Here is a 24786-nt window from a genome sequence, read left to right as displayed (position 1 = left end):
GAGCAGCTCTGGGACATGAACTGGTGCCTATATGTAATGCATGCACTTGAAAGTGGAGAAGTAGCCTGATGTGTCATGGCACCGACTCCTATAATAGGATGTCTTACCTTATGGCCCAGGAGAGCACACTGATCTCAACCATGCTCAACCTGTAGACCTTGTCCCTGCCACTGCTGTATCACAAGTCTTGGTAAAACCACTCTGTGCAGGTGCCATTCAGATGAAGCCATGCCAATATAGCCTGCCTGCTACTCTGGGCAAGGCACCGTGCTAGGTCCACTCTATCAGTGTAACCATTAATGTTGTGGTCATGGTGGTCCTAGCATCTGTTGCCACAGGAAGTGGCCATATGGAGCTCTCTAGAGGAGGTTAGAGATGGGGGTTTTTGGAGGATGTTGGGAGAAGAGGGACTTGAAAGATAGCTTTTACTTCCCAGCACCCATAGTCCCACCTGGCACTCAGTGGTGGGTTCAGAGGGCTGATGGGGTGGATAGTGTGAGCAGGCTGGGGAGGAATAGGGCAGGGGGACAGTGTGTATGGAGGCGCTATGAGTGTGGCCTGGAAGAGGTTGTATCCTGAGAACAGGAGAAGCTGAGCTACAATGGGAATGGAGATGGGACTGTGGACTCGGGTGTGAGGTGGCAGGCTGGTCTCTTCATACATGGGGGACCCCGAGAGACAAGAGGCCCAGCCAGCATGGTACTGAGGACTGTTGATCAGTGATGGGGGAGCTAGACAGAGACCGGGGACCCAGGTAGAAGGTGGGTTGGAGGTGAGCCCTGGGACCCTCAGCCGCAGAGAGAGATTTGAGAAGGGAAGCTGGGAGACAGCAAAGCTCCCTGAACTTGATAACCAGAAAAATGCTGAGACCTGTGCAGGCAGGGAGTGCTCAGGGCAAGCTGAATGTGGAGGGAAGAGGTCCCTTCAAGCCACACTCAGGGAAGGGGTCTGTGGTCTTCTCCAGCAGGTGCAGGGAGCCAGGGCTGGGGCGGACCCTTGGGTGGAGAAGTCGCTGGCTTGGAAGGCACCTTGTAAGCACTCTCCTCTCAGTGGGCTTTCCCAGAGTTCATGAACTGGGCAGTTCTGATAAGGCAATGAAGCACAGACTGGGGCTCGGGTAAAGGCAGAAAAGAGGGGAGGGCCTGGTGAGGAGAGGTAGTCAGGAGACCAAGAGGTGGGGGACTGAAGTGGACGGTCTCCCCTACAGGCCCCAGAGCCCACGTGATAGTCCTGTAGGCTGTTAGTGTCTAAGGCTCTGTGAACAGGAGGGGCAGGTTTGGAGACATGTCCCGGCTTCATTGGAGGCACGCGTCACTTTGGAGGTGAAAGGGATGGTTTGGGGACCTTGCTCTTGCCCACATGATTAGAAGGAAAATGATTCCAGGTGAGCCTTGAGGCCACCATACAACAGGAATAAGCCAGTCCTCAAAGGACAGGGTTGTGTGATTCTACTTCTAGAAGGTTCCCCAAACAGTTAAATTCACGGGCCTGGTGTGGTGCTATGGTGAAGCTGTTGCCTGCAATGCCAGTGTCCCCCATTGGTGCCAGTCTGAACCCTGGCTGCTCCACTTCTGATCCAGCCCCCTGCTTGGAAGAAGCAGTGGAAGACACCCTAAGTGTTTGGATCCCTGCAACCCACGTGGGAAACCTGGATGGAATTCCAGGCTCCTGGTTTGGCCTGGCCCAGTTCTGGCATTCCTACCCTTTGGAGAATAAACTAAATGGATAGAAGACCTCTCTGTCTCCTTGTCTCTTCCTCCCTGTCTGAAACTCTGTCTTTCACGTAAAATAAATATATATTTTGAAATAGTGGAATTTGTGCAGACAGAACAGAATGTTGTTTAGGGGCTGCAGGGAGGTTAGGGGGCAGGTGGCAGACAGGCAGTTGTCTAATGGGTGGAGAGTTTTGGTTTGGAACAATGAGATAAGTTCTAGAGAGGACTGTATAGCAATATGGAGTGCTTCATGCCAGAGCCGCCCTAAAAATGGCAAGTAAGGTGCTTTCTGTGTAAGCTGTCTTATCACACTAAAGTAAATTTTAAGGTTCTTGTTCATTGAAGCTAAAATAGCCCGAGTAACAAGGTGTCTCAACAAGTGACATGGTGTGGCATGGTGGGATCGGCCTGGTTGTTACCCCCAGCCCCTGGGTCACTGTCTAAGTGCCCAGTGTCACAGCCCACTCACCTATAAAATGGGGTGTGTGGGTTGGGGAGTGGGCAGGCAGCCTCTGCTCTCCTTCTAGGTTGTGGCTATGGCCTGGGAGCGCAGGGTGGGGGAAGCTCTGTGCACTGGCACGCAGCACGGAGGGGCTGTCTCCACTCACAGGTTGTGCAGCGCCACCAGGGAGGGTCACTGCGTGCCTTCCTGGTATGTGGCGGTTCATTTCTGGTTCTCTGACCTGTGGTTCTCTGGAGTCCTTTTGTGTTCTCTCTGGTAGCTGTAAGGTTGGTGGCTGCCGGGTCTTGGGGACCACAGCCTGTGTGTACCCCCAGAAAGTTCCAATTTCTCCCAGCCAGTCAACCAGGTTCTGGGTGAGCATCTAGTCCTCTGGTTCTCTCTATTCCCTGAGCATCTAGGATGGGACTAGGTTAAGTGAGAAAAATGGACACTCACGTCTTTCTGAATTTTGGGATTCTCTGGGGAGGCCCAGGTGAGATACGTTGGGTCCTGGCAGATCCAGAGGGACACCTCCTTGCCCATGCCCTCCCTGGCCAATCCCGGTCCCAGGTTTGGCCATAAAAGAGGGATGGGCAGGGGCTGGTTCAAGGTTGCATATTTCCCTAAACAGCAAGTTAGATAATGTGACCCTCCTATGCCCGCTTGTTCTGGAAAACCAAGTAGCTCAGGCACCTGGGTTTGACACCTCCAGCAGTGCACCTGTGGGAATGGTGGGCGTTTTAGAGCCAAGGCGGTGCCCTCCCGCCCTGGGAGCTGGGGCTAGGTTCTGTGTGCCGTGTGCGTCTGCTGAGTGCGGTGCGGCCCTGGCACGGCTTGGAGGAGGGGCAGCGGCTGAGTGGTTTCTGAAACAGGGCAAAAACGATGGGAAAAGCTTTGAGATCCTCTGGGAATCGCGGCCGCAGCAACAGCAGCTGCTGCCATCACTGGAAATGTTTGCTCAGTGCCGGAGGCTCCCGGAGCCCACTCCTGCCAGCGCCAGCGGCCACGGCCCAGGGAGGGGCACGGGACCCTCGCCCAGGCAGGGAGGCCAGGCTTCTTCCGCGTCAGTCCAGCCCTGCCTTCAAGTAGCACTTGCCTCCAGCTCACCAGCACCCAGCGGTCTGGGGTGTGCCTGTGCCTAACTGGTGAGTCCCTTCTGATGCTTGGTGGCCAAAGCGGATGGTTACTGCTAGGGTGGGTGGCTCGGTAGCTGCCACAAGCTGATTCCTGCCACCTTCCAGCCATGAGACCTTGAGCAGGCAGGCAAGCCTCAGTGAACACATCTCTAAACTGGGATCATGGCAGCAGCTGTGAGCTTGGAAGGCACTAGGTCTGGTGAGTGGTGAGCTCTGGTGAGTGGTGAGCAGCGGTTCCTGCTAGGCGGAGTCGATATTCCTTGCTCTTTGCGCGGCAGCCCTCCTTGGCGCAGAGGCTGTAGCTGCTACCCAGCCTGGTGGTTTTCTGGGGTGTCGCCCACTTTGGCTGCACAGCCGAGTTCTATGTTCCCGTCTTGGGCTGTGCTCTTAGTGCACTGTCCCTTGGAGCTGCTTATCTTGCAGGAGGGATGTGGGTGTGCAGGGCTGGTCCTGGCCTCTCTGAGTCGAGGGAAGGGAGGAGAAGGCGCCCCAGGGCATGCATGGGCAGAACGGAGGGGAATGGCAGAAGTGCACAGTCCAGAGGTCTCACTGGATTGGGGTGAGCACAGACAGCCTTCTCCCAGAGGGTGGGCGGTGTCCTTTCCAGCGATGGAGTTAACAACGAGCCAGAGGCTGAACTGGTTGCGGGTGGGCAAGGCCATTTTCTCTGGACAACCTTGAGTCCGTGAATTTGGAGCAAATGAGAACCCTCATCTCTGCCAGGGTCTGCCTGAATCCTGACTGGAAATCTCTCCATCACTGACAAGTGCACCGTGGTGACAGGTGCGTGGCTGTGGGGTTCATGGTGGCCAGGTTGTGATTGCCATCTTGTCCCTGCTTCTCCTCCTTAGCCCAGAGCAAATCCTCAGCCCCTGGAACAGCCCTGCCACGAGAGTTGTTTGGTTCCCAGTGTGGATGGATGGCTAATGGAGTGCGGCTGTTCCATCTGTACTGGGTTTAGTTGCGCTGGGAATGGTCAGAGACAGAAGCAAAACCTCTAGTTAAGAACCCCAAAGGAAAGTCATGGAGGCCTCTGAGGGTGGGCGCCCTCCTGCCAGACTCAGTGCAACTTGTCGATCTGGGGTTATTTTGCCTTTGATTTTGTAGCCAGGTTCATCCCAGAGGTCCCACAGATACGCTTGAGGAAGCCAGGTACGGCCTACATCTTATTCTTATTTTGCTTTGTGGGTGTGCACTTGTAGGAGTAGGAGGGTGCTCCAAATGTGGGACTCATGCCTTGGCTCTTGGGGTGGAAATTCCTGGTCTAATTGACCCCCAGGCTCTGGTGTGGGGTCTGGGACTGAATTTAGGGGCTAGGCAGGAACTCCAAGCCTTACAGAGTAGTGGTGGAATCCCAAAGTTGTCCTGGAGCCAGGCTGTCTGGGATCAAATCTAGGTTCCTTGTCTGGCTAAATAGGCAACTCTAGGCAAACAGCATATAGCTTTTCCTAGGCTGTGAGGGCCAATGAACGCATGCAAAACACTCAGAACAGTGTCTGCTTGGTGTTGTGCACCTGCCGGTATGTTTCTGTTGCCTTTATGCTCTGTAGCCTCTGAGCCTTGAGTAACAATAGGCTCCCCTTGCTGTGACAAGTCCCCTGCAAGAAGTTATGTTCTGGAAGCACAGATGGACACCTGTTCCCACACCTCTACAGCTACCTGTGGCTTCCTCCTGTCTGTCTAATCATGTCTACTCTCTGTCCCTTGGCCTTCAATCCTTTCCCATCCAGTATCATTCACCTCCCCAATCAGTAGCCATGTCCTGGGAGTCCTGCCTTCTTTTCCAGCTCCAGTCCACACTGGCCTCCTTCCAGGCCACCTTGCCTGTCCTCAGCTCTCTGATCCCCCCTGGAGTCCCCTTACCCTGGCCAGTACCTGCCTCTTGCTGCAAATCAGGGCTGGCTCTTCTCTGCTCCCAGCATGACTTGGGACTAGGCTTATAGGAGAACTCAGCTGACTACATGCACGATGGGATAAACAAGTGGGGTAGCAGCGGGAAGTGGGGCTACCTAGGTTTGGGGACACTGCTTGCTGCAGACTGACCACCTAGCGGATGAATCCAAGACACTATGGCCTCCCAAAAGCAGATCCACAGGCGCTCCTGGAGGTGGGCTAGAAGTCGGCTGTCTATGCCAGCTCTGGGTGGGGGGAGGTGTGGAGTTGTAAGGCCAGCTTTTTTGTTTCCTTGTGGGTTTGGGCATCGGGCCAACGCCGATTCCCTGCCCTGCCCACATCCTGCACTCTAGGTTCTTGCAGCCTGAACTTTGACTAGAAAGTGCGAGACCGGAGAAGCTGCCCATACTTTCTGTGGCTGTTTTGCAGATCCAGTTGTTTCTGAAACCTCACTACCCCCTACTTAGGCAAGATTCCTGGCTAGGAAGGGGCTCCCAAGCTTGTGGGAGATAAGGCAGCAACTCCTAAGTCGTTAAACCAGGGTAGGTGTTGGGTGCAGCAGTTAAAATGCTATTTGTAACAGCTGTGTTCCAGATCGGAGTGTGTGGGTTCAAATCCCGCCTCCACTTCCCATCCCAGCTTGTTGCTAACGTGCACCCTGGGAGAGAGCAGGTGCTTGGGTTCTTGCCATCCACAGGGGAGACCTGGATGGAGTTCCAGGCTTCTGCTCTTGTGAGCATTTGGGGAGCAAATCAGCAACTGGGAGATCCATCTTTCTGTCTCTGCTTTTCAAATAAAAATAAACAAAAGCTAAAACATACAACAGAAACTCTCAGCTACACGGTGGACCTTTGAGGGGTGGGCGGACAATGAATAGGCCATGCTCCAGTGGGGAGAGGGCATGACAAGTGCAGGGAATGGAGGGCTTCATGGAGGGGGTGGCAATAGTACTGAATCCTAAGAGGCGGGGGCATGAGACTTGGTAGGGAGTGGGCAGGGAGAGAAGGCTAAAACACCCATGTGGAGGCGCAAAGACTCCTGGGATGGGGTGCATGGGAAGTCCTGGGTGCCTGGGAGTGGGGGTGTCCAGCAGGTGAAGGAAAAGCATGGGGAGGAAGACTGGGGTATGAGGCGGGCAGTGCCAGCTCAGGTTGCAGCTTGCTGCTCTGGCCCTGCTGCCCACTCCTCTATGACTGCTTGGGCCCACAGGAGCCAACAACTTCCTAACACTGAATACCCAGAAGTGCAGGCCTAGGGTGCTCGAGACCTACTAAGTTCACGACAATGAACACCCTCACCTCCCCTCCACACACACATGCAAGGGGACAGTCTGGCCACTAGGTTGCATGGCAAAGGCAGCTGTGCCCATGGTTGGTGGCAGGTGCACACGTGGCACAGGAGGGCCATGCAGAGTGGGTGTCTCCCTGTCTTGGGGACGCGGTGCGTTCGGCTCTTCAGGGCTGAGTCATCCTCATCAGCCTGCTCCTCCCTGGACGCAGCCTGCCCGTGACAGCCGTTCCTATTGTTCCCTGTACTCTTTCCTCCCCACTCTGCTGTTGGGGTAGCTGAGCCCAGAGAGGAACAGGAATCCATCCAGCCCAGGCATCCCCCCCTCCCCTGTCACCCCTGAATCCACTGACTCTGCCGTGGGGGCTCCTCTGCCTGGATCCCTACAGGTGGATGTCAGGAGTTTGTGCATCTGCAGCTCTGCTCATCCCTGGGGTCCCTAGGCTGAGAGGTACAGTCCCCCAAACTTCAGCTCTTGGGGGGTCAGGCTGGCAGCTGGTTGGGTCCTTGGGGTGTCCTGCTTCCTAGGCACATTGGCAAGGAGGGCATGTGGGATCAGGATGATCCTGGAGCTGGGAGCAAACCCCTGCCTTGGTGCTGCCCACAGGTTGTGAACCAGACCACTGAGGGAGGACCCAGCAAGGATGAAGAAAGGGGCAAGCTTGGACTTGGGGGGGTCTGAGGACCCTCTCCCAGAAGACACCTGCCCGGACCTCTTGGAGGGAGAGTCGAGCACCAGGCCACCTCTGGCCAAGCCCCACATATTCTCCACATCCAAGAGCCGCAGCCGGCTCTTTGGGAAGGGTGACTCTGAGGAGGCGTCCCCTATGGATTGCTCTTATGAGGAAGGCGAGCTAGGTCTCTGCCCGGCCATCACCATCAGCTCCGTGGTCATTGTCCAGAGGTCTGGTGATGGCCCCACCTGTGCCAGGTAAGTCTGTGGCTGGAGCCCCTCTCCCTGCCAGGATCCCAGCTGGCTCTGCTGGTGGTAATCCCAATCATGGAGAGTCCCTGGGGTGGTCTGGCTGCTGGGCTAAAGGTCATGCAACTAGGGGAGCTGATGACAGAGGGGAGGGGGCCATTGCAGGTGGTCTGCCCTAGTGTCATGCACACACGAGACCTTACAGGACACATGGTGGCCCATGTGGGTGTGTGTGCTGACCCCAGCTGCCAGGTCACTGCCAGGTGTCCAGGCCTGGAACACTCAGTAGACCCTGACACATGAGCTTCACGTCTAAATGTTCAAGGCCAGGGTTGGCACACAGGATGGGGTCAGTGTGGGCTGCATTTGGACTTGGCAGCCAAGCCCCTGCTTCCTGTCAGGTCCAAGCTGTGGCCTCCAGAGCCCCCAACTCCCAGGCAGGCAGACAGGTGATGACTTTCCAAGTAGGGTGGGACGAAACAGGATCATATGCCCACCCCCTTCCTGGCCCCCTCTTACACCAGTTTCCTGGATGCCAGCCCAGGCCGAGGTCTGGCTTTTGTGTTCTGTGTTTTCTCCCTTTGGGTGTGTCTTGTATCCCTTTGACAAGCTCTGGAGGCCTCAGGGGATGTGACGAGGGTGTTGTCGGGTCCCCAGGCAGCTGTCCCAGGACTCAGTCACTGCTGGTGGTGGTGCTGCCGAGAGGCCCCACAAGCTGTATGACCGCAGGCGGATCTTCGAGGCCGTGGCCCAGAACAACTGCCAGGAGCTGGAGAGCCTGCTCTGCTTCCTGCAGAGGAGCAAGAAGCGCCTCACCGACAGCGAGTTCAAAGGTGACCGCAAGCACCTGCTGCTGGCGCCCTGGGAGGGGTCCCTGTGCACCCACCCACTTTCCTCTCTTTCAGACCCGGAGACTGGGAAGACCTGTCTGCTGAAAGCCGTGCTTAACCTGCACGGTGGGCAGAACGACACTATTCCGCTGCTCCTAGAAATTGCCCGGCAGACCGATAGTCTGAAGGATTTCGTCAATGCTAGCTACACCGACAGCTACTACAAGGGTAAGGGGCGGCGGCTCAGCTAGGCCCACTGGCACACCTGGACCCGGAGGGCTGGGCCTCCTGACTGCCCTAGCGCCCTCCCTCTGTGTCCCAGCTGTCGGGTTGGTGGCTCCTCATTCCTGGGGCAGTGATTCCTGCTTCTCTGTCTTCTTCCTGGGTACCTGTAGCCTCCTTGCTTGGCTCCAAGAGTTCCCTGCTGAGTTGGTGTCCCGTCTACTCCTGCCTCAGGCCTTCCCTTGGGTACCAGAGGGGGAACCTTGGCCTGGGGGTGGGGTGTGAGATAGGGAGGGCTCTGGTAGTGGGCAGTCATCAGGTGCTTTCTGCATAGCTCCAGCCTGCCCCTGGGCACTGGGATTACAAAGCCCACAGCAAGTGCCCTCTGCAGGCCAGACGGCATTGCACATCGCCATTGAGAGGCGGAACATGGCCCTGGTGACCCTGCTGGTGGAGAATGGAGCAGACGTGCAGGCTGCGGCCAACGGAGACTTCTTCAAGAAGACTAAGGGGCGGCCTGGCTTCTACTTTGGTAGGGGGACCACGGGGGCAGACACTGGACTTTCTGATTTTTGTTAAGGGGAGGTTGGGGCAGAGATGGTGGGAGTTGGAAGTCTGATGGTGACAGAGACACCTGCCTCATTCCCAAGGTCACTGCTAGCCCTGTGTTGGCTGCAGGTGAGCTACCCCTGTCCCTGGCAGCATGCACCAACCAGCTGGCCATTGTCAAGTTCCTGCTGCAGAACTCCTGGCAGCCGGCAGACATCAGTGCCAGGGACTCAGTGGGCAACACAGTGCTACATGCCTTGGTGGAGGTAGCTGACAACACGGCTGACAATACTAAGTTCGTGACGAGTATGTATAATGAGATCCTCATCCTGGGGGCCAAGCTGCACCCCACGTTGAAGCTGGAGGAGCTCACCAACAAGAAGGGGCTGACGCCGCTGGCCCTGGCCGCCGGGAGTGGAAAGATTGGGGTAAGGCAGCTGGCTGGATCACTCAGTGGGGTATGCCTTGCGTTGCTATCACTGTGCGTGCAGTGCCCAGCTCCTTGTCTCCCAAGCATGAGTCAGAGAAATCCAGCAGTGGGCAGTGCCTACCCTGGAGGGCATGGGCATTCCTGAGTGTCACTAATAAAGGGATATGGTGGGTAACAGGTTGAGCTTAGGGAGAGAGAAGTCTTGATGTCTTCCATGGATGAGTCCTGAGGGGACAGCTTGGCAGCCCTAAGCAAAACCAGGAACCTGTGGGCGACACTGTAGAAAACCCGTTGGAGGGTGGGGTAGGCATTGCTGGGCATTTGGTGGGTGGGGCTTCTCAGGCCTGGGAGCATCCTGGAAGTCATCTCTGTAGGAGCCTCTGCTATTAGGATAGTGGAACCTGGCTTTGTGAATTTGGTTTCATTTCTTGTATCCATTTTTTTTTTTCTGTCCTTCTGGCATGAGATTTTTCCAGAATGGGCCATGGTAGAGGCATGAGACAGAGGTGGGGACCCAGTGATGTGCGGCTGGGGTCCGGGATGCTGAAGAGTAGGGGGGTGCTCTGAGCAGCCTGGAGGCTCGGGGCCCCTGGCCAGCCTCTGACAGGCTCCTGCACCCCCCGAGGCAGGTCTTGGCCTACATTCTGCAGCGGGAGATCCTGGAACCCGAGTGCCGCCACCTGTCCCGGAAGTTCACCGAGTGGGCCTATGGGCCTGTCCACTCCTCACTCTATGACTTGTCCTGCATTGACACTTGTGAGAAGAACTCAGTGCTGGAGGTGATCGCCTACAGTAGCAGTGAGACCCCTGTGAGTGACCGAGCCGGGGACCCCAGGCCCTAGGCCCTGCCCTTGGTCGAGCTGTGCCTCTCACCAGGGAATGCCCGGGCTCTGTAGCCCACATGCTCATTCATTCCCACCAAAGGTTTCCCTTAGGGTGATTGTCACCATGCATAGCAGAAGCCTGTCAGATGCACAGGTCCTGGGAGCAGCAGCCGGGTTTTGATAAGATTACAGAGGGGAGAAGGGGACTCTCCATCTGCTGGCTTGCCTTCCAGATAGCTACAACAGCCAGGGCTGGGCCAGGTCAGAGCCAGGGACCACAAGTGCCATCTGGGTCTCCCATGTAGGTGGCAGGGGCCCAAACACTTGGGCCATCTTCCACTGCTTTTTCCCGTGCCATTAGCAAGGAGCTGGATCAGAAGTGGGGCAGGGGCCTGGTGCTGTGGCCTAGCAGCTAAAGTCCTCGCCTTGAATGCACTGGGATCCCATATGGACGCCGGTTCTAATCTTGGCAGCTCCAAAACCATCCAGCTCCCTGCTTGTGGCCTGGGAAAGCAGTCGAGCAAGGCCCAAAGTCTTGGGACCCTGCAGCCGCATGGGAGACCTGGAGGAAGTTCCTGGCTCCTGACTTCAGATTGGCGCAGTACCGGCTGTTGTGGTCACTTGGGGAGTGAATCATCAGACGAAGATCTTCCTCACTGTCTCTCCTCCTCTCTGTATAACTGACTTTGCAATAAAAATAAATAAATCTGAAAAAAAGTGGGGCAGGTGGGACTCAAACTGGCATGCATATGGGATGCCAGCATCACAGGTGGTAGCTTGACGTGCTGTGCCACAATGCTGGCCCCAGCCTTTGTTTTAAATCACATGAAAAGCCCATGGCCCAGGCCCAGCAGCCACATCGTCTCGTGCATCCCCACTGAATGTTTTCCTTAAGATGATTATTGTCCTATAAAAACCAGAAGCACAGGACCTGGGCAGCAGCAACTATCTATCTAAACTCTATAAGAATGTGCAGTTTGGTTTTCTTCACATCAATCGCCATCATGCCCTGTGCAGTGGAGAGCCAGGCTCGTCACTTGGTGGCGTGTCTTGGAGGGCATTTTCTGCCATAAGATCATCGCTGTGCCATGTTCCACAGAAGAGCTGGCATCACCTGCTTAGGACCCAGTCTCATTTTGATGGGTAAAACTGATTCACTTTTCTTTCTTTTTAAGAGAAAATGTTATTTTACTTGTTTGAACAACAGATAGAGAGAGGGAGAGACAAACAGATCTTCCATCCTCTGGTTTACTCCCCAAATGGCTGCCATGGCTGGAGTTGATCCGGACCAAAGCCAAGAGCTTGGCGCTCCATTCAGATCTCCTACATGCATGGCAGGGACCCAAGGACTCGGGCCACCATCTGCTGCTCCCACGTGCTTTGGCAGGGAGCTAGCTGGATTGAAAGCAGAGCAGCTGGGACACAAACGAGAACTCCAATATGGGATTCTGATGTGACAAGCGTGGCTTCACTTGCTGTGCCACAATGCCGGCCTCAGCTTTTTGTTCTTTTATAGCATCTGTGACTTTAGTCTTTCTTACATATTTTTAAAGAGATCTATTTTATTTTTATTTGAAAGGCAGAGTTACAGAGAGAGAAGGAGAGACAGAGAGATACTCCATCTGCTGGCTTACTCCCCACATGGCCTCAGAGACTGGAGCTGGACTGGTGTGAGGCCAGGAGATAGACATTTCTTCTGAGCCTCCCACATGGATGATGAGCCATTCTCACTGTCTTCTTAGACCATTAGCAGGGAGCTGGAGCAGAAGTGGAGCTACCAGGACTCAAAACAGTGCCCATATGGGATGCTGGTGTGGAGGTTTAGCTTGCTGTGCCACGGTACCAGCCCATCTCTTAAGCCTTAGGAGGATTGTCATGTTGGTATCCTTCTGCATTTTTCAGTTGCTTCACAAGTTTCTATGAGCAGCACTTTAATTGATCTAGAACAGACTTGTATGGGCCTGGGGTGGGTATTGCATTTAAATGAGCTGGGTCCCAAGTGAAGGTCTCAGTGTCACTTGTTGAATTGTTCATCCTGCCACTGTTTTGAAAGGCCACTTCTTACCTGTCCCCTCTTTCTAAAGTAATGCTCCAAGCACCCAGGTCTAGGGTGCTGTGTCTCCTTCCTGAGTCCCTTGGCTCATCTGGACTCTGCCTGAGCTAGCCTCTTTCCACAATGTCAGGAATAATCAGGACATAGGCTCCTGGGAGTGAGTTACGAGCAATAATGGGAGAAGACCACTGGGCAACGCTGTGGGCGCTTAAGTGAGCGCTTAGGGCTTGTCCAGTTTCACTCTATTCATGGTACCCTTGGGACACAGAGGGCAGCTTCCTCAGTGAACCCCAGAAGAACTGGAACCAGTTTCTGGACCAGACCTCCTCTGACCTTGGTGGGATTGGGGGGCAACAGGCTGGTGCAGTCGGTGGGGCACTGCTGTGAGGCAGGAGCTAGCCTCTCTTCTCTCTGCTGCCTTTAGAATCGCCATGACATGCTCTTGGTGGAGCCACTGAACCGGCTGCTGCAGGACAAGTGGGACAGATTCGTCAAGCGCATCTTCTACTTCAATTTCTTTGTCTACTGCCTGTACATGATCATCTTCACCACGGCCGCCTACTACAGGCCTGTGGATGGCCTGGTGCGGCTGGGGGTGGGGTGGGGCTTAAAGACTGGGCCGGGCTGGGGTGGGACGGCTCCCAAAGAACCCCAGGTCTTACTCCTAGCTGCCTTCTTGGCTCTGTAGAGAGGTGGTAGGGTCTTTGGGCTCCCCTCTTCCCGACCCCCTTTCTGTTCTTGACCTCAGTCCTTTAACTTTGTGGCCCAGATGTGCTGAGTGTGTGGTCACTGAGGACTCTGAGGAAGGGTGCAGGAGTTAGGACTTAGAAATCCAATCCCTGGGGCTGGGCATCTTTAGGGTGGCTGGGTGGGCAGTTAAACCCTGAGTTTGTGGCCACCTGCTGGTCCTTCCCCTCAGGCCCAGTTAGTTGCTTGTTATTCATTCCCTGGACTTGGGCTTTTGGGCCAATCTCTGAGCCATGCCTGAAGAGGAGCTAGGACCAATCAAGTCCTCTCCTCTAGCAGCCAAGGCCTCCATCACATCTTCATACCGAATCCTTCTTGTTCAGTTCTCAGGGCGTTTACTTTGCACTTTGACGTCCAGGGTGCCATGCCTATCAGTTTGGTTTCAAAGCTCAGTTAGATGAAATCTCATTTACACGCACCAGCTACTGCCATGGGTGACTGTTTCTGAGGGGAAAAGAGAACTGTATTAATGGGACAAGCTGGTGACAGAGGGCTCCTAAGACATCAATGGTCAACCCACCCCAGATCACTGTGGCTGAGCCCATGGCATATTCCTGGAGACGTTTTGGGAACAGTCCTTCCCTCTGAAATCCCTGGGAGGCCCTGGCTCCACCTGGGAGACCAGGTGCTCACTGTGGGCTGAGGTAGCAGGAGGATGCTGAGTACATGGGTCTCTTAGTGTCTTTGACCACTTTGTCCTCTTCTCTGGAGTGCTGCGTGCAGACATTGCCTGGGAGACAGTTGAGCATCCCAAGGGAGCTCTGTGTGGCACCCAGAAGCTGCCATCTGGGGAGTCAGACTCCACAAAGGGGCATCCACAATGGCTAGAGCTGGGCCAGGCTGAAGCCAGGACCAGGAACTCCATTTGGGTCTCGTACATAGATAGCAGGGGTACAACGTTTGAGCCATCATCAGCTGCCTGCAATGTGAATCAGCAGGGAGCTGGAGCGGAAGCACAAGGAATCTGTCAAACACAGCCATCTCTGTTTTCCCACTCGGAGTTTACATTACAATAAAGCTCCAAGTAGCAGGTGTGGGCATCCCACACGGCAGCTTAACCCGCTGTACTTCAGTGCCTGTCTGGGAAGGGCTGGATCACAGGGCTTGGCACCGGGTAAATGTCTGCTGAATGAGTGAGTGAGACAGCGGGTAGAGTCACGGACTTCTTTGTGTCGCACAGCCTCCGTATAAGCTGAAGAACATCCCGGGAGACTATTTCCGAGCTGTTGGAGAGATTCTGTCTGTAGCCGGGGGCGTCTACTTTTTTATCCGAGGGGTAAGGATTCCTTCCCACACTGTGAGTCGTGGAAATAGGAAGCCATAGGACCCATTGGTGTATCTGCCATGCAGGCAGTGGCCCTGCCGCAGGGGCCCAGAGGACCTTGTGGGGAGATGGGAGCCATTTAGGCACTCACCACTGGGGTGGGGGCTGTTTGCCCAGTGCATTCCTCTGAGCCCAGAGAGGTCAGTACTGCCAGCAGACAGTCGTGGCACTCCATGCAGTATAAAAATTAGTCACAACAGTAGGAGGGCGGTCTCCTGCATGAGTGCAGGGAGCTAAGCACTTGGGCCATCTCCCATTGATTTTCCAAATATAAAAGCAGGGAACTGGATGGGAAGTGAAACAGCTGAGGCTTGGTGCTTATATGTGATGCCAGTGTCACAGGCAGTGGCTTAACATGCTGTGTTACAACCTTGTCTCCAAAGTAGTCTTTTGAGGCTCAGAATGAGGGGGAAGTTTTGCGTGGGTCCTGGAGCTCTTTGGTTTGAACTAAAAGTGTGTACCCGCACATTCTGTGGTCCTTGTGTGAGCAGAGGCACAGTCTCCCGGATGTGGGGCCAGTGTGTGGAACACTGCTCTATGCTTTGTTGGTGACTTCTAGGTAATTTATGACATGTGAGAACTGAGACGTGCACCAAGAGATCCAAACACAGATTCTGAGAGAACTTCCTTTTTTTTTTTTTTTTTAAAGATTTATCTATTTTTATTGGAAAGTCAGTTATACAGAGAGAAGGAGAAACAGAAAGATCTTCTATCCACTGGTCCACTCCCTAAGTGGTGGCTGGAGCTGAGCTGATCTGAAGCCAGGAGCCAGGAGCCTCCTCCGGGTCTCCCACATGGGTGCAGGGTCCCAAGACTTTGGGCCTTGCTCGACTGCTTTCCCAGGCCACAAGCAGGGAACTGGATGGGAAGTGGGGCAGCCAGGACATGAACTGGCACCCATATGGGTTCCTGGTACATGCAAGACGAGGACTTTAGCCACTAGGCCACTGTGAGAGGCCCAATAACTTTCGCTTTTAACCCCCAATCTTTTTGATTTAAGCTCCACCCTCCTAAATACAACGGAAGGACTCATGTCTAAGGACTTGTCCCACATCATCAGACTTCTATCTCTGCAAAACAGCCATCTCTGTTTTCCCACTCGGAGTTTACATTATAATAAAGCTCAAAGCAGCAGGTGTGATCTGGACTGTCTCGCAAGGCCCTGGTCCTCTCAGCGGCCAGTGGTCAATCTGGTGAGAGTTTAGCACAGGCTGGCTTAAAGAATTTGTACTGTGTTGGCTTGCTTTGAGAAAATTAAGGAGGAATAAAAAGCACCCACTAGGGCAGTAAACCAAAAACAAAAACAAGAAAAACCCACGCAATCCCATCACCCCATAGTAACATCTGAATACGCTTTAAGGGTTTTCCTCCCAGGTTTTACTTCTCGGTGCAGCTGGAGTTGCCCTTTGCGTGTGGAAAGATGGCTGCTGGCCGAGTCCAATGGTGTCACCATGTTAGCAGGGCCCCTGCTGTCCCCTCTTCATCAGCCAGTGCTGCGACAGGGCACTTAAGCCACTGTTTAGGGAGCACTTTGGGTGCTCCCCATTGAGCTGTCACAGTGGACACTCACTGGGCTCTTGCCCCGTCTGTTTATCTGCAGATCCAGTATTTCCTGCAGAGGCGGCCGTCCATGAAGGCCCTGTTTGTGGACAGCTACAGCGAGATGCTTTTGTAAGTGATGTGGAAGACTCAGGCTCCATTAGGCAGGTCCCAACAGCAACCAGCTCTTCTGTTTGTTTTTTTTTTTTTTAAAGATTTATTTTATTTTTATTACAAAGTCAGATATACTGAGAGGAGGAGAGATAGAGAGGGAGTGGAGCTGCCGGGATTAGAACCAGCGGCCATATGGGATCAAGGCGAGGACCTTAGCCACTAGGCCACGCTGCCGAGCCCTCTTCTGTTTGTTTTTAAAGATTTATTTATTTGAAAGTGATAGAGAAGAGAGAGTGAGAGAGAAAGCTTCCATCCCCTGGTTCACTGCTCAAATGTCTGGTACCTTTCTGTAAAGCTAAACAGAGGCAGTGGACACACAGCCGAGGCCCAGCTGTGGATGGCGCTGCTGAGCTAGCAGGTTCCACGGGCTAGGAAATTCATTTTTGACTGAGAATGTTTCCAACTTCCGATGGGTTTTTCAGGACATAACCCTGTTGTACACTAAGGGAGCGTCTGCACCCTGTTTATATCTGTGCTTTGTACGTAGAGCTGAGTAAAGTTTTGCAACCCCAGGTAGTTTGGGGGCCTACCTTGCTCATAGTAAGAATGCAGGGACTCCAGGAAGCAGGACAGCCCTAGCCCGGCAAGGCCAGACCGAGCAACTGGGAGCCTTTTGTAGGTGGGGCTGTCGGTTCTCCCTGTGTCCCACAGACATGATTCCCGCCCAGTTTTGTACAGGCCCTGTTTATGCTGGCCACCGTGGTGCTGTACTTCAGCCACCGCAAGGAATATGTGGCTTCCATGGTGTTCTCCCTGGCCCTGGGCTGGATCAACATGCTCTACTACACCCGTGGCTTCCAGCAGATGGGCATCTATGCCGTCATGATCGAGAAGGTGGGTTCTGTGTGCGTCGGGGGTGCTGTTGGCCCAGACTCTGATCATCTTGTCCGTGATGCCTGGGGACAGCTCTAGCAATCAAACAACCTGGCTTTGACCGAGGTGTGGGGTCTGGGGGTCCTGGAAATTTGTTCTCTCTGCCTACCAGTCCCTCTCCCTCTATCTCATCCCCACAGCCAGAGTTTGGGCTTCCCAATAACACTGTCCCCCCAGACTCTGCCCTGGGCTTATGCATGACCATGACCTTGCATGGCCATGACCTTGGCCCCTCCCAGCCTGCACATGGCTCTGATGAACCTACTCTCTCCTGCAGATGATCCTGAGGGACCTGTGTCGTTTCATGTTCGTCTATCTTGTGTTCTTGTTCGGCTTCTCTACAGGTAATGGGTCTGATCAGGGCTGGCAGGTAGGCAGGACCCTTGCCTTGCTCTGCTTACTGAGGACTCTGCTGGGGCTGGGCAGAGGAGGAGGCAGCAGGGGTGGACTGATGGGAGTTTGCAGACGGCAGAGCACACGGACCCAGAACACATCGAAGAGAAACCTGGAAACAAGATTCACAAAAATGTTTTTGGCAGTTTTTGAAGTAGATAATGGGTGCTGTTGTATAGTTTTTGGTTTAGTTTTTTCAGCTTTTTAAAAAAATTATTTTATTTCTATTTGAAAGGTTGGGTTATAGAGAGAAGACGAGACACAGAGAGAAGGTCTTACATCTGCTGGTTCACTTCCCAAATGGCCACGGTGGCCAGAGCTGAGGGGATCTGAGGCCAGGAGCCAGAAACTTCTTTTGGGTCTTAAACCTGGGCACAGGGGCTCAAGGACTTCGGGTGCTTTCCCAGACCATATGTAGGAAGCTGGATTGGAAGTAGTGCAGCCTGGACACAAACCAGTGCCATTATGGTGGAAGGTTAGCTGGCTGTGCCATCACCCTCGACCCAGTTTCTTCAGTTTTTAATTTTGACTTAATTTCAGACTTACAGGAGCACTGCAGGCTTAGTATAAATGACTTCTCTGTGTTTTTTTTTTTAAATTCAGAGTTTCCAAAGTTTTACCACCTTTAAATCTGCTTTCTTGTCTCCTGCGTGGACGTGCACACACACTCACACACACGGTTGTACACATGTGTATATCCCAGGCTTAGCATCTGAGAGTAAGGACCTATGACCAGCCTTTATTTGCTAAGTACTCAGTGTGCATTTCCTGCAAATGACAGCAGTCTGTCACCTAAACACGACAAGATTATCAAAATCAGGAGAGCAGTATTGATCTGTAGTGTTTGCTAGTCAACAACCCTTATTAGAAGTTTCATCAATGATGCTCGCTGGTCCTTTATGGAAAGTGCGGATGTGGGACCATGTGCTCTGTTCCATTGTTGGGCCTCTCTTGCTGCCTTTATTCTTGGGGAACGTGGTCCCTCTTCCCTGGCATTTTGTCTAGCGCCTCCCAGTCTGGGTGTGCCTGATGTTTCCTCCTGGTCAGATCCAGCATGTGTCTAGGAGCAAAAGTCCAGGGAAGCTCTGTGGGCCTGCGGCAGTGCAGCATGTGGGCGTCTGCCGGTCCTGCTTCTGCTGCCGTTGCTAACCTGGCTTGCTTGGTTTTGGAGGATCTGTAGCACTCCGGCCTTTGCCTCTGTAACCGAGAAGTCATTTTGGAGCAGAGGCTGCAGACCATGTCTCTGTCCCTTTCTCACCAGCCGTGTTCCTACCCCGTGGTGATTCTTGCATGTGTCCCTTTGTGCTGCAGTCATGTTGTACACACGGATCTGTGAATGTTGCTTAACAGTTTTCCTAACAGATGGTGATGATGACACAGTTCTTACAATGAAGCGGTGTCTTAGGACAGTATTCTGATAGTTTTGAAGAATGGGTGATTCTTTTTTTTCCCCCCCCAAATTTTAATTATTATTTTCCATGATACAGTTTTGTAGGTAGAGGGATTCTCTCTTTCCCTCCCTCTTCTCCTCCCATCATTTCCCCCTATATTATCACAGTCAGCACCCAGGGATGGAGATGGCCATGTGATGTCGCCTTAGAGACCCTGATGGGGGGAAGCATGCTCTGAGGGTGCTGCTTGAGGGTCTTGATAAGTTCTGAGACACTGTCCACTTTATTGTACTACTAGGGTAGAGAAAATTTTTCTAAGGTTCGTTGACTGACCAGGATATGTCAGTGTCTGAGAGCAATTCACACAGCGGTCTGTAAGGCTCAACAGTATACTGGCTGCAGACTCCTGGAGGGGAAGTGCAGGGTAGGGGGCCTGAGGTCTCGGCTTCCATTCAGCAGCCCCCATCCCGCCCCATGGCCCGCAGCGGTGGTGACACTGATCGAGGACGGTAAGAACAGCTCCACGTCGGCCGAGTCCACCTCGCACAGGTGGCGGGGGTTTGGCTGCCGGTCACCGGACAGCTCCTACAACAGCCTGTACTCCACGTGTCTGGAGCTGTTCAAGTTCACCATCGGCATGGGTGACCTGGAGTTCACTGAGAACTACGACTTCAAGGCTGTCTTCATCATCCTGCTGCTGGCCTATGTGATTCTCACCTACATCCTCCTGCTCAACATGCTCATTGCGCTCATGGGCGAGACGGTCAACAAGATTGCACAGGAGAGCAAGAACATCTGGAAATTGCAGGTGGGCCGGGCTGGGGCAGACTGTGGGCAGTGGCTGCTGCTTCACACAGCGGGGCCCAGGGGCCCTGCAGGAGGTGAGGCCCTGGGCCAGCAGCGTCTGCCAAGTGTCCTCTGTGTGGGCTCCCTTGGTGACACACTGAGTGGTGTCAGAGGAGCCCAGCTGGTGTTTGCAGTGTGGTGTGTGCTTGGTGGGGGAGCTGGAGGGTCCCCCAGGAATTTGGTCTAGGGTGAACACTGGACCCTGGGCTTGGCAGCAGCTCACAAGGCTCCCTTTCTAGCTCAGTTGGTCGGCACCTGCTTCCCCAGTTGATCATCAGAAAACTTCCTCAAGGAAGGTACTGGCCCAGTTACCCTCCGCAACTTACCTGAGTCTTGCTTAATCCTCACAACCGCTTTGGGGGAGTGGCCCTGGTCACTGCCCCGTTTTTAGGTGGAGGCACTGAGGCGAGAGGGGCAGCAGGGGTTCAGGCCACTCAGCTAGTGAATAAGTCCAGGTGGTTTCTTCTTTTATCACTTACAGTCTTTGACGAACAAAGATTGTGTGTGTGTGTGTGGTGGCTATGTGGGCGATGCCAATGCCCCTATACAACGTGCGCTGGTCAGATTCAGTTCCTCAATATTCCTCCTTCCTCACCTTTGCTTCAATGTTAGGACCTTGGCACTTCTTTTTTTTACTATTTGCTCCTAAAATCTCGTGAGCTCTGGTCACCTGGCCATGCCGTGTGACAGTAGGAGCTCATCCTTTCCCTCAGTCGAATCTGGTGCCATGATCCTCACTCCCTCTGTCCACCCCCAGCCTCCCCAGCCTCCAGGAATCACCATTCGAATCTGTGTTCAGATTGAACTTTGTTTTTTAGGAGGAGGAACGTCGTATTTGCTCTTTCCACGTCTGGCTTATTTTACTTGACATCGTGTCCTCCAGTTCCACTCACTTTGCTGCAGAGTGTCCCGATTGCACTTTTTCTTATCTGTTCATCTGATGACAGTTGCCTTGTTCCATTCCCACCATGGCTGTTGCGAATAGTGCCAGGCCTTGTGCTTAACTGTGACTCTCCACTGCCCCCTGGTGAACTTCTCAGGGAGGGGTCTGAATCCCCAGTTAGACCTGGCAGGCACAAGCTGTTTGTGGACAAATCTGAGGGTGGATAGGCCGAGCCCCTTCCTTGGGGTTGCCAGGCTATGGAAGCAAACCTTGCCTCAAGGGTGCTGGAGGTCCAGCTGGGAGGTGGAACAGGTTGGTGGGCCGTGGGGGTGAGCCTCTGGGGCCTTTGGATCTTCCTACAGAGAGCCATCACCATCCTGGACACAGAGAAGAGCTTCCTGAAGTGCATGAGGAAGGCCTTCCGCTCAGGCAAGCTGCTGCAGGTGGGCTACACTCCTGACGGCAAGGACGACTACAGGTGGTGCTTCAGGTAACAGCTCTGCTGGAACCGAGGCTGTAAGCGTGGGCATGAGGGACCCACTGGAGCCAGGCGCGGCTGCCCAGGCCCTCCTTCTCAGGACCTCCTGAGGTCAGTCAGGGGCATGAGGCACTCTCCGACTGCTATCCTTGGGCTTCTGCTGTGGGCACAGGCGATCCGCTTTGGACCTCAGCTGTCATGATCCAGATGTTCACTTCTGGACAACTGGAGGTGTCCAGAAGGGGAGCATGGGACAGAAGCAGGAACCCCAACATTTATAATTCCCTGGCCTTTGGGTCAGATGAGAGTGCACAAATCCTCAGTGCTAGGGCGGAGAGTCCTCTTTCTGCACCTGCTCCTCCCTCACCCCTCCAGCTTCAGCTCTATCCTGGTGTGTGGGCTCTCAAGACTGGCCCCATTTGGCCTGGGGAGCCAGGTGTGACTGCACCTGTGCCCCTTACCTTGCAGGGTGGATGAGGTGAACTGGACCACATGGAACACCAATGTAGGCATCATCAACGAGGACCCGGGCAACTGTGAGGGCGTCAAGCGTACCCTGAGCTTCTCCCTGCGGTCAGGCAGAGGTGAGGTGTGAGGGGTGGGCGCTGTGCCTTGGAGGAGGGACTTTCTTTGGCTGGGGGCCTAGTATTGGGCAGGTGGCACCTTGAGGGTCATCTACTACTTGCAGGCCTGCCTCACCCTCATAGGACCCAGTGCTGCTGCGGCCCCAAATGTCAACCATCCGTGCTACACTCAGCTCTAGGCCCTCTGACCTGTGCAGTGCCCACTCGGGGTAGCCATGCACGTGGCTGAGCCAGTATCCTGGCCAGAGACTGCTTCATGTGGGCTGCCCTAATTTCTCTGTCCTGTTCCTTATGCTCCACGTGTGTGATCACACCTGTGTGAGGTAGGGCAGGTGTGGACAGGTGCCTGTGACATTTCCTTAAAGGGGACACATGGGGCAGGTGCAGGGGAGGAGTGAGGAGGGGGTGGAAAGTGTACACTTGAAATAGAAAACCCTGAGGGAAATAACAGCCATGTCGTAGTGAACATGGTATTAAACAGCTTCAAAAATGAAACAAACATAGTCCATAACAGACAACTCAGCACTGATTCTTTCAAGTCAATTTTTAGCTTAAAAGCTTTGTGGGAAAATACCTGCCGCATAGCATTCACCATTTTTAAGAGTGCAACTCCGTGGCATTGATTTCATTCATGCTGTTATATAAACATCTCTACGGACTCGCCTGTCCCATGTATCTCACATTGTTGGAATCACTAGCTAGCTGCCTGTAATGTCAGGTTGATTACAAGGGCATTTCACAGAAAATACAATAAGGGGCGAAAGATTTTGAAACCCATGCCTAGTGTTTTCATGATGCACATTTCCAGAGATGCTTTGAAAATCCTATCCAGTATTCCTCTGTATGGATCCACCCCATATTGCTTATCCGTCTGTTGACTGACATGTGGATGATCTTACTTTTGTGGCAACTGTGAAAAATCTTATGAAGGTGGACAGACTAGATGTTGCCTGATTTTCCGCTTTCAAGAATTTGGGGTGCACATGTAGGAGTAGGACTGCTGGCTCATACGGTGATTCTACAGTTAACTTTCTGAGGAAATGCCAATCTGTTTCCCCGAAGAGCTGCCTTATTTTATATTCCTGCCAGCAGCACCTGGAGTTCTGGATTTTCCTACACCCTCATCAATACTTCTTATTTCTTCTCTCGCTCTTTCTTTCTTTCAATTTATTTATTTATTTGAAAGGCAGAGTTACAAAGAGGAGAAAGAGCGAGATCTTCCATCCATTGGTTTACTCCTCCAATGGCCACATGGGTCAGAGCTGGGCCAGTCTGAAGGCAGGAGCCTGGAACTCCATTCAGGTCTCCCATGTGGGTGACAGGACCCAAGCATCTTCCGTAGCTGGATTAGCAGGGAGCTAGATGGAGAGCAGAGCAGCTGGGTCTCAAATCAGTGCTCCAATATGGGGTGCTGGTGTAGCAGGCAGCAGCTTAATTCGCTGCACCACAACACCAGCCCCTTAAGTGCTATATTGGGTGTAGTAGATAATATACTGCAGCTACTCTGGTGTCTGCTACCTTCATTTAAAATACTGAATTTTGGCTCTGTTGTCCATTCAGTTACTGATATGGCATGCCCTCTCAAAGCAGAGGGGCCTGGATCACAGCCCCAGTCTGGGTGGTGAGAGCCGAGGGTGGATTTCCGAGCAGAGGCTCCGGCACACACAGCATGCCCGTGGCCATGATTTCTCTGAGGTGGCCATAGGGGTGGCGACTGGGCATCTGTCAGCGGCTTCTTGGAAGTTCAGGCCCAGGGTCACTGCATGTTATTTGCCATTGCTGCCCATCCTGGTGATCCTTGGGCTGGAGTCAGCACCTGAGAGCTGGGTCAGGGCTGGGCTTGGGAAGCTGAGGCCCGGCAGGGAAGCAGTGGGCTCTCATGGCATCCCAAGCAAGGGGATGGGTCCTCTGGGGTGATGGAAGGAAGGAGTTGCAGCCATCCGGGTAGGCCAGTAAGGGCCACGAGCCTGGGCCTTGGTTTACCTGGGGCGGGTGGCGAGTAAGTGTTGTGTGGCCATCTCTGTGGCCCTGGTGACGATTTTCCCTTCAGTTTCAGGGAGAAACTGGAAGAACTTCACCCTGGTTCCCCTTCTAAGGGACACCAGTACCCGAGATCGGCACCCTGCCCCACCTGAGGATGTCCACCTGAGGCCCTTTGTGGGGCCCCTGAAGCCAGAGGATGCTGAGGTCTTCAAGGTCTCCGTGGCTTCAGCAGAGAAATGAGGGCCCCCCCACAGGCGCTGTCGATGCCTTGGGGTGGGGGGTTGTGTGTGGTCCATGGGATACCCACAGCGCTACCTGTGGCCTGGCCTGCTCCCTGCCTGCCCCAGTGTGCTTGTAGACTTCCTCAGACCAGCCCAGGGAGAGAGTGCGTGGCTGAGGCCTCCAACCACTCAGGTACCAGCAGGAAGCTCCCAGCAGGAAGTGGCCTGACCTTTATCTTTTTAGCTGATGTTACTAGAAGGCAGGAGTGGCAAATCTCTAGGCAGCAGGGACCTGGCTTTCTTCAGCTTTGTGTTTCTGCCAGGGCCGGTGAACAGAGCCCATGAAGCACACTGGGAGAACATAGCCATGTGTCCCCTTCCTCTCTGGCTTGTGCTCTGGCTTGCCTGGGGTGGGCTGGGCAGGGGATGGCATCTTCTTGCCAGTGAAGGTGGTGGAGGCGGGCCCTGCTCCCAGCTCTGGCAGATTGGCATGTGGCTTCGTCCTTGTGTGTGACGCCTTCGAGTCCCCAGGCGTTAGCATTGTAGCAGCTCAGAAAAAGTATAGAACCATGGCCATGTGGTAAGAATTTCCCTGTAATCTTCCATTGTCCTGCCCACTGCAGTGCTACCCGTCTCCACCCCCTCCATCTTGTCATCCATCCAATAAACACATATACAGGTGCATGCCATATCGAGTGTGGCCTTGGTGCTGGTTATTGGGTCAAAACAGCTAGTTGGCTCTGTGTGCTTATGGAATATATATATGTGTGTGTGTGTGTATACATTTCTCCATGGGGCCAGGATCCTTTGGTCACTGTTTTAAAAAAAATCTGTATATTTATTTGTTTGACAAAGAGGGTACTACCATCTGCTGGTCATTCCCTAAATACCAGCAGTTGGCCAGTTCTAGGCCAAGGCTGAAGGGGGATCTGGGAACTCAATCCAGGTATCCTATGTAGGTAGCAGGAAAGCATATACCCTGTTATCCTGCTGCCTCCCAGAGTGCGTTAGCAGGAAGTTGCAATGGGGAGCAATCTGGGACTTGAG

The 24786-nt window shown here is 53.8% G+C and overlaps 1 protein-coding gene across 1 annotated transcript; it reads left to right on the top strand.

Moving 5' to 3' along the window:
• Nucleotides 1-7117: 7117 nt before the first annotated feature.
• TRPV1 (transient receptor potential cation channel subfamily V member 1) lies at nucleotides 7118-23880 on the top strand. Its single transcript, XM_058675805.1, has 15 exons — nucleotides 7118-7404; nucleotides 8053-8228; nucleotides 8301-8453; nucleotides 8839-8979; nucleotides 9126-9424; nucleotides 10056-10235; nucleotides 12728-12886; nucleotides 14231-14326; nucleotides 15975-16045; nucleotides 16756-16921; nucleotides 17238-17304; nucleotides 19230-19552; nucleotides 20836-20963; nucleotides 21420-21535; nucleotides 23586-23880. Exons 1-15 carry the CDS (start codon nucleotides 7118-7120, stop codon nucleotides 23756-23758), a joined length of 2535 nt encoding a protein of 844 aa, XP_058531788.1. The 3' UTR covers nucleotides 23759-23880.
• The last annotated feature ends 906 nt before the right edge of the window (nucleotides 23881-24786 follow it).

Source organism: Ochotona princeps, chromosome 17 (genome assembly GCF_030435755.1).
Source record: "Ochotona princeps isolate mOchPri1 chromosome 17, mOchPri1.hap1, whole genome shotgun sequence".
NCBI classification, from domain to species: domain Eukaryota; kingdom Metazoa; phylum Chordata; class Mammalia; order Lagomorpha; family Ochotonidae; genus Ochotona; species Ochotona princeps.
The sequence above is the reverse complement of the archived record's forward strand: the minus strand, read 5'-3'. Positions and strand labels throughout refer to the sequence as shown.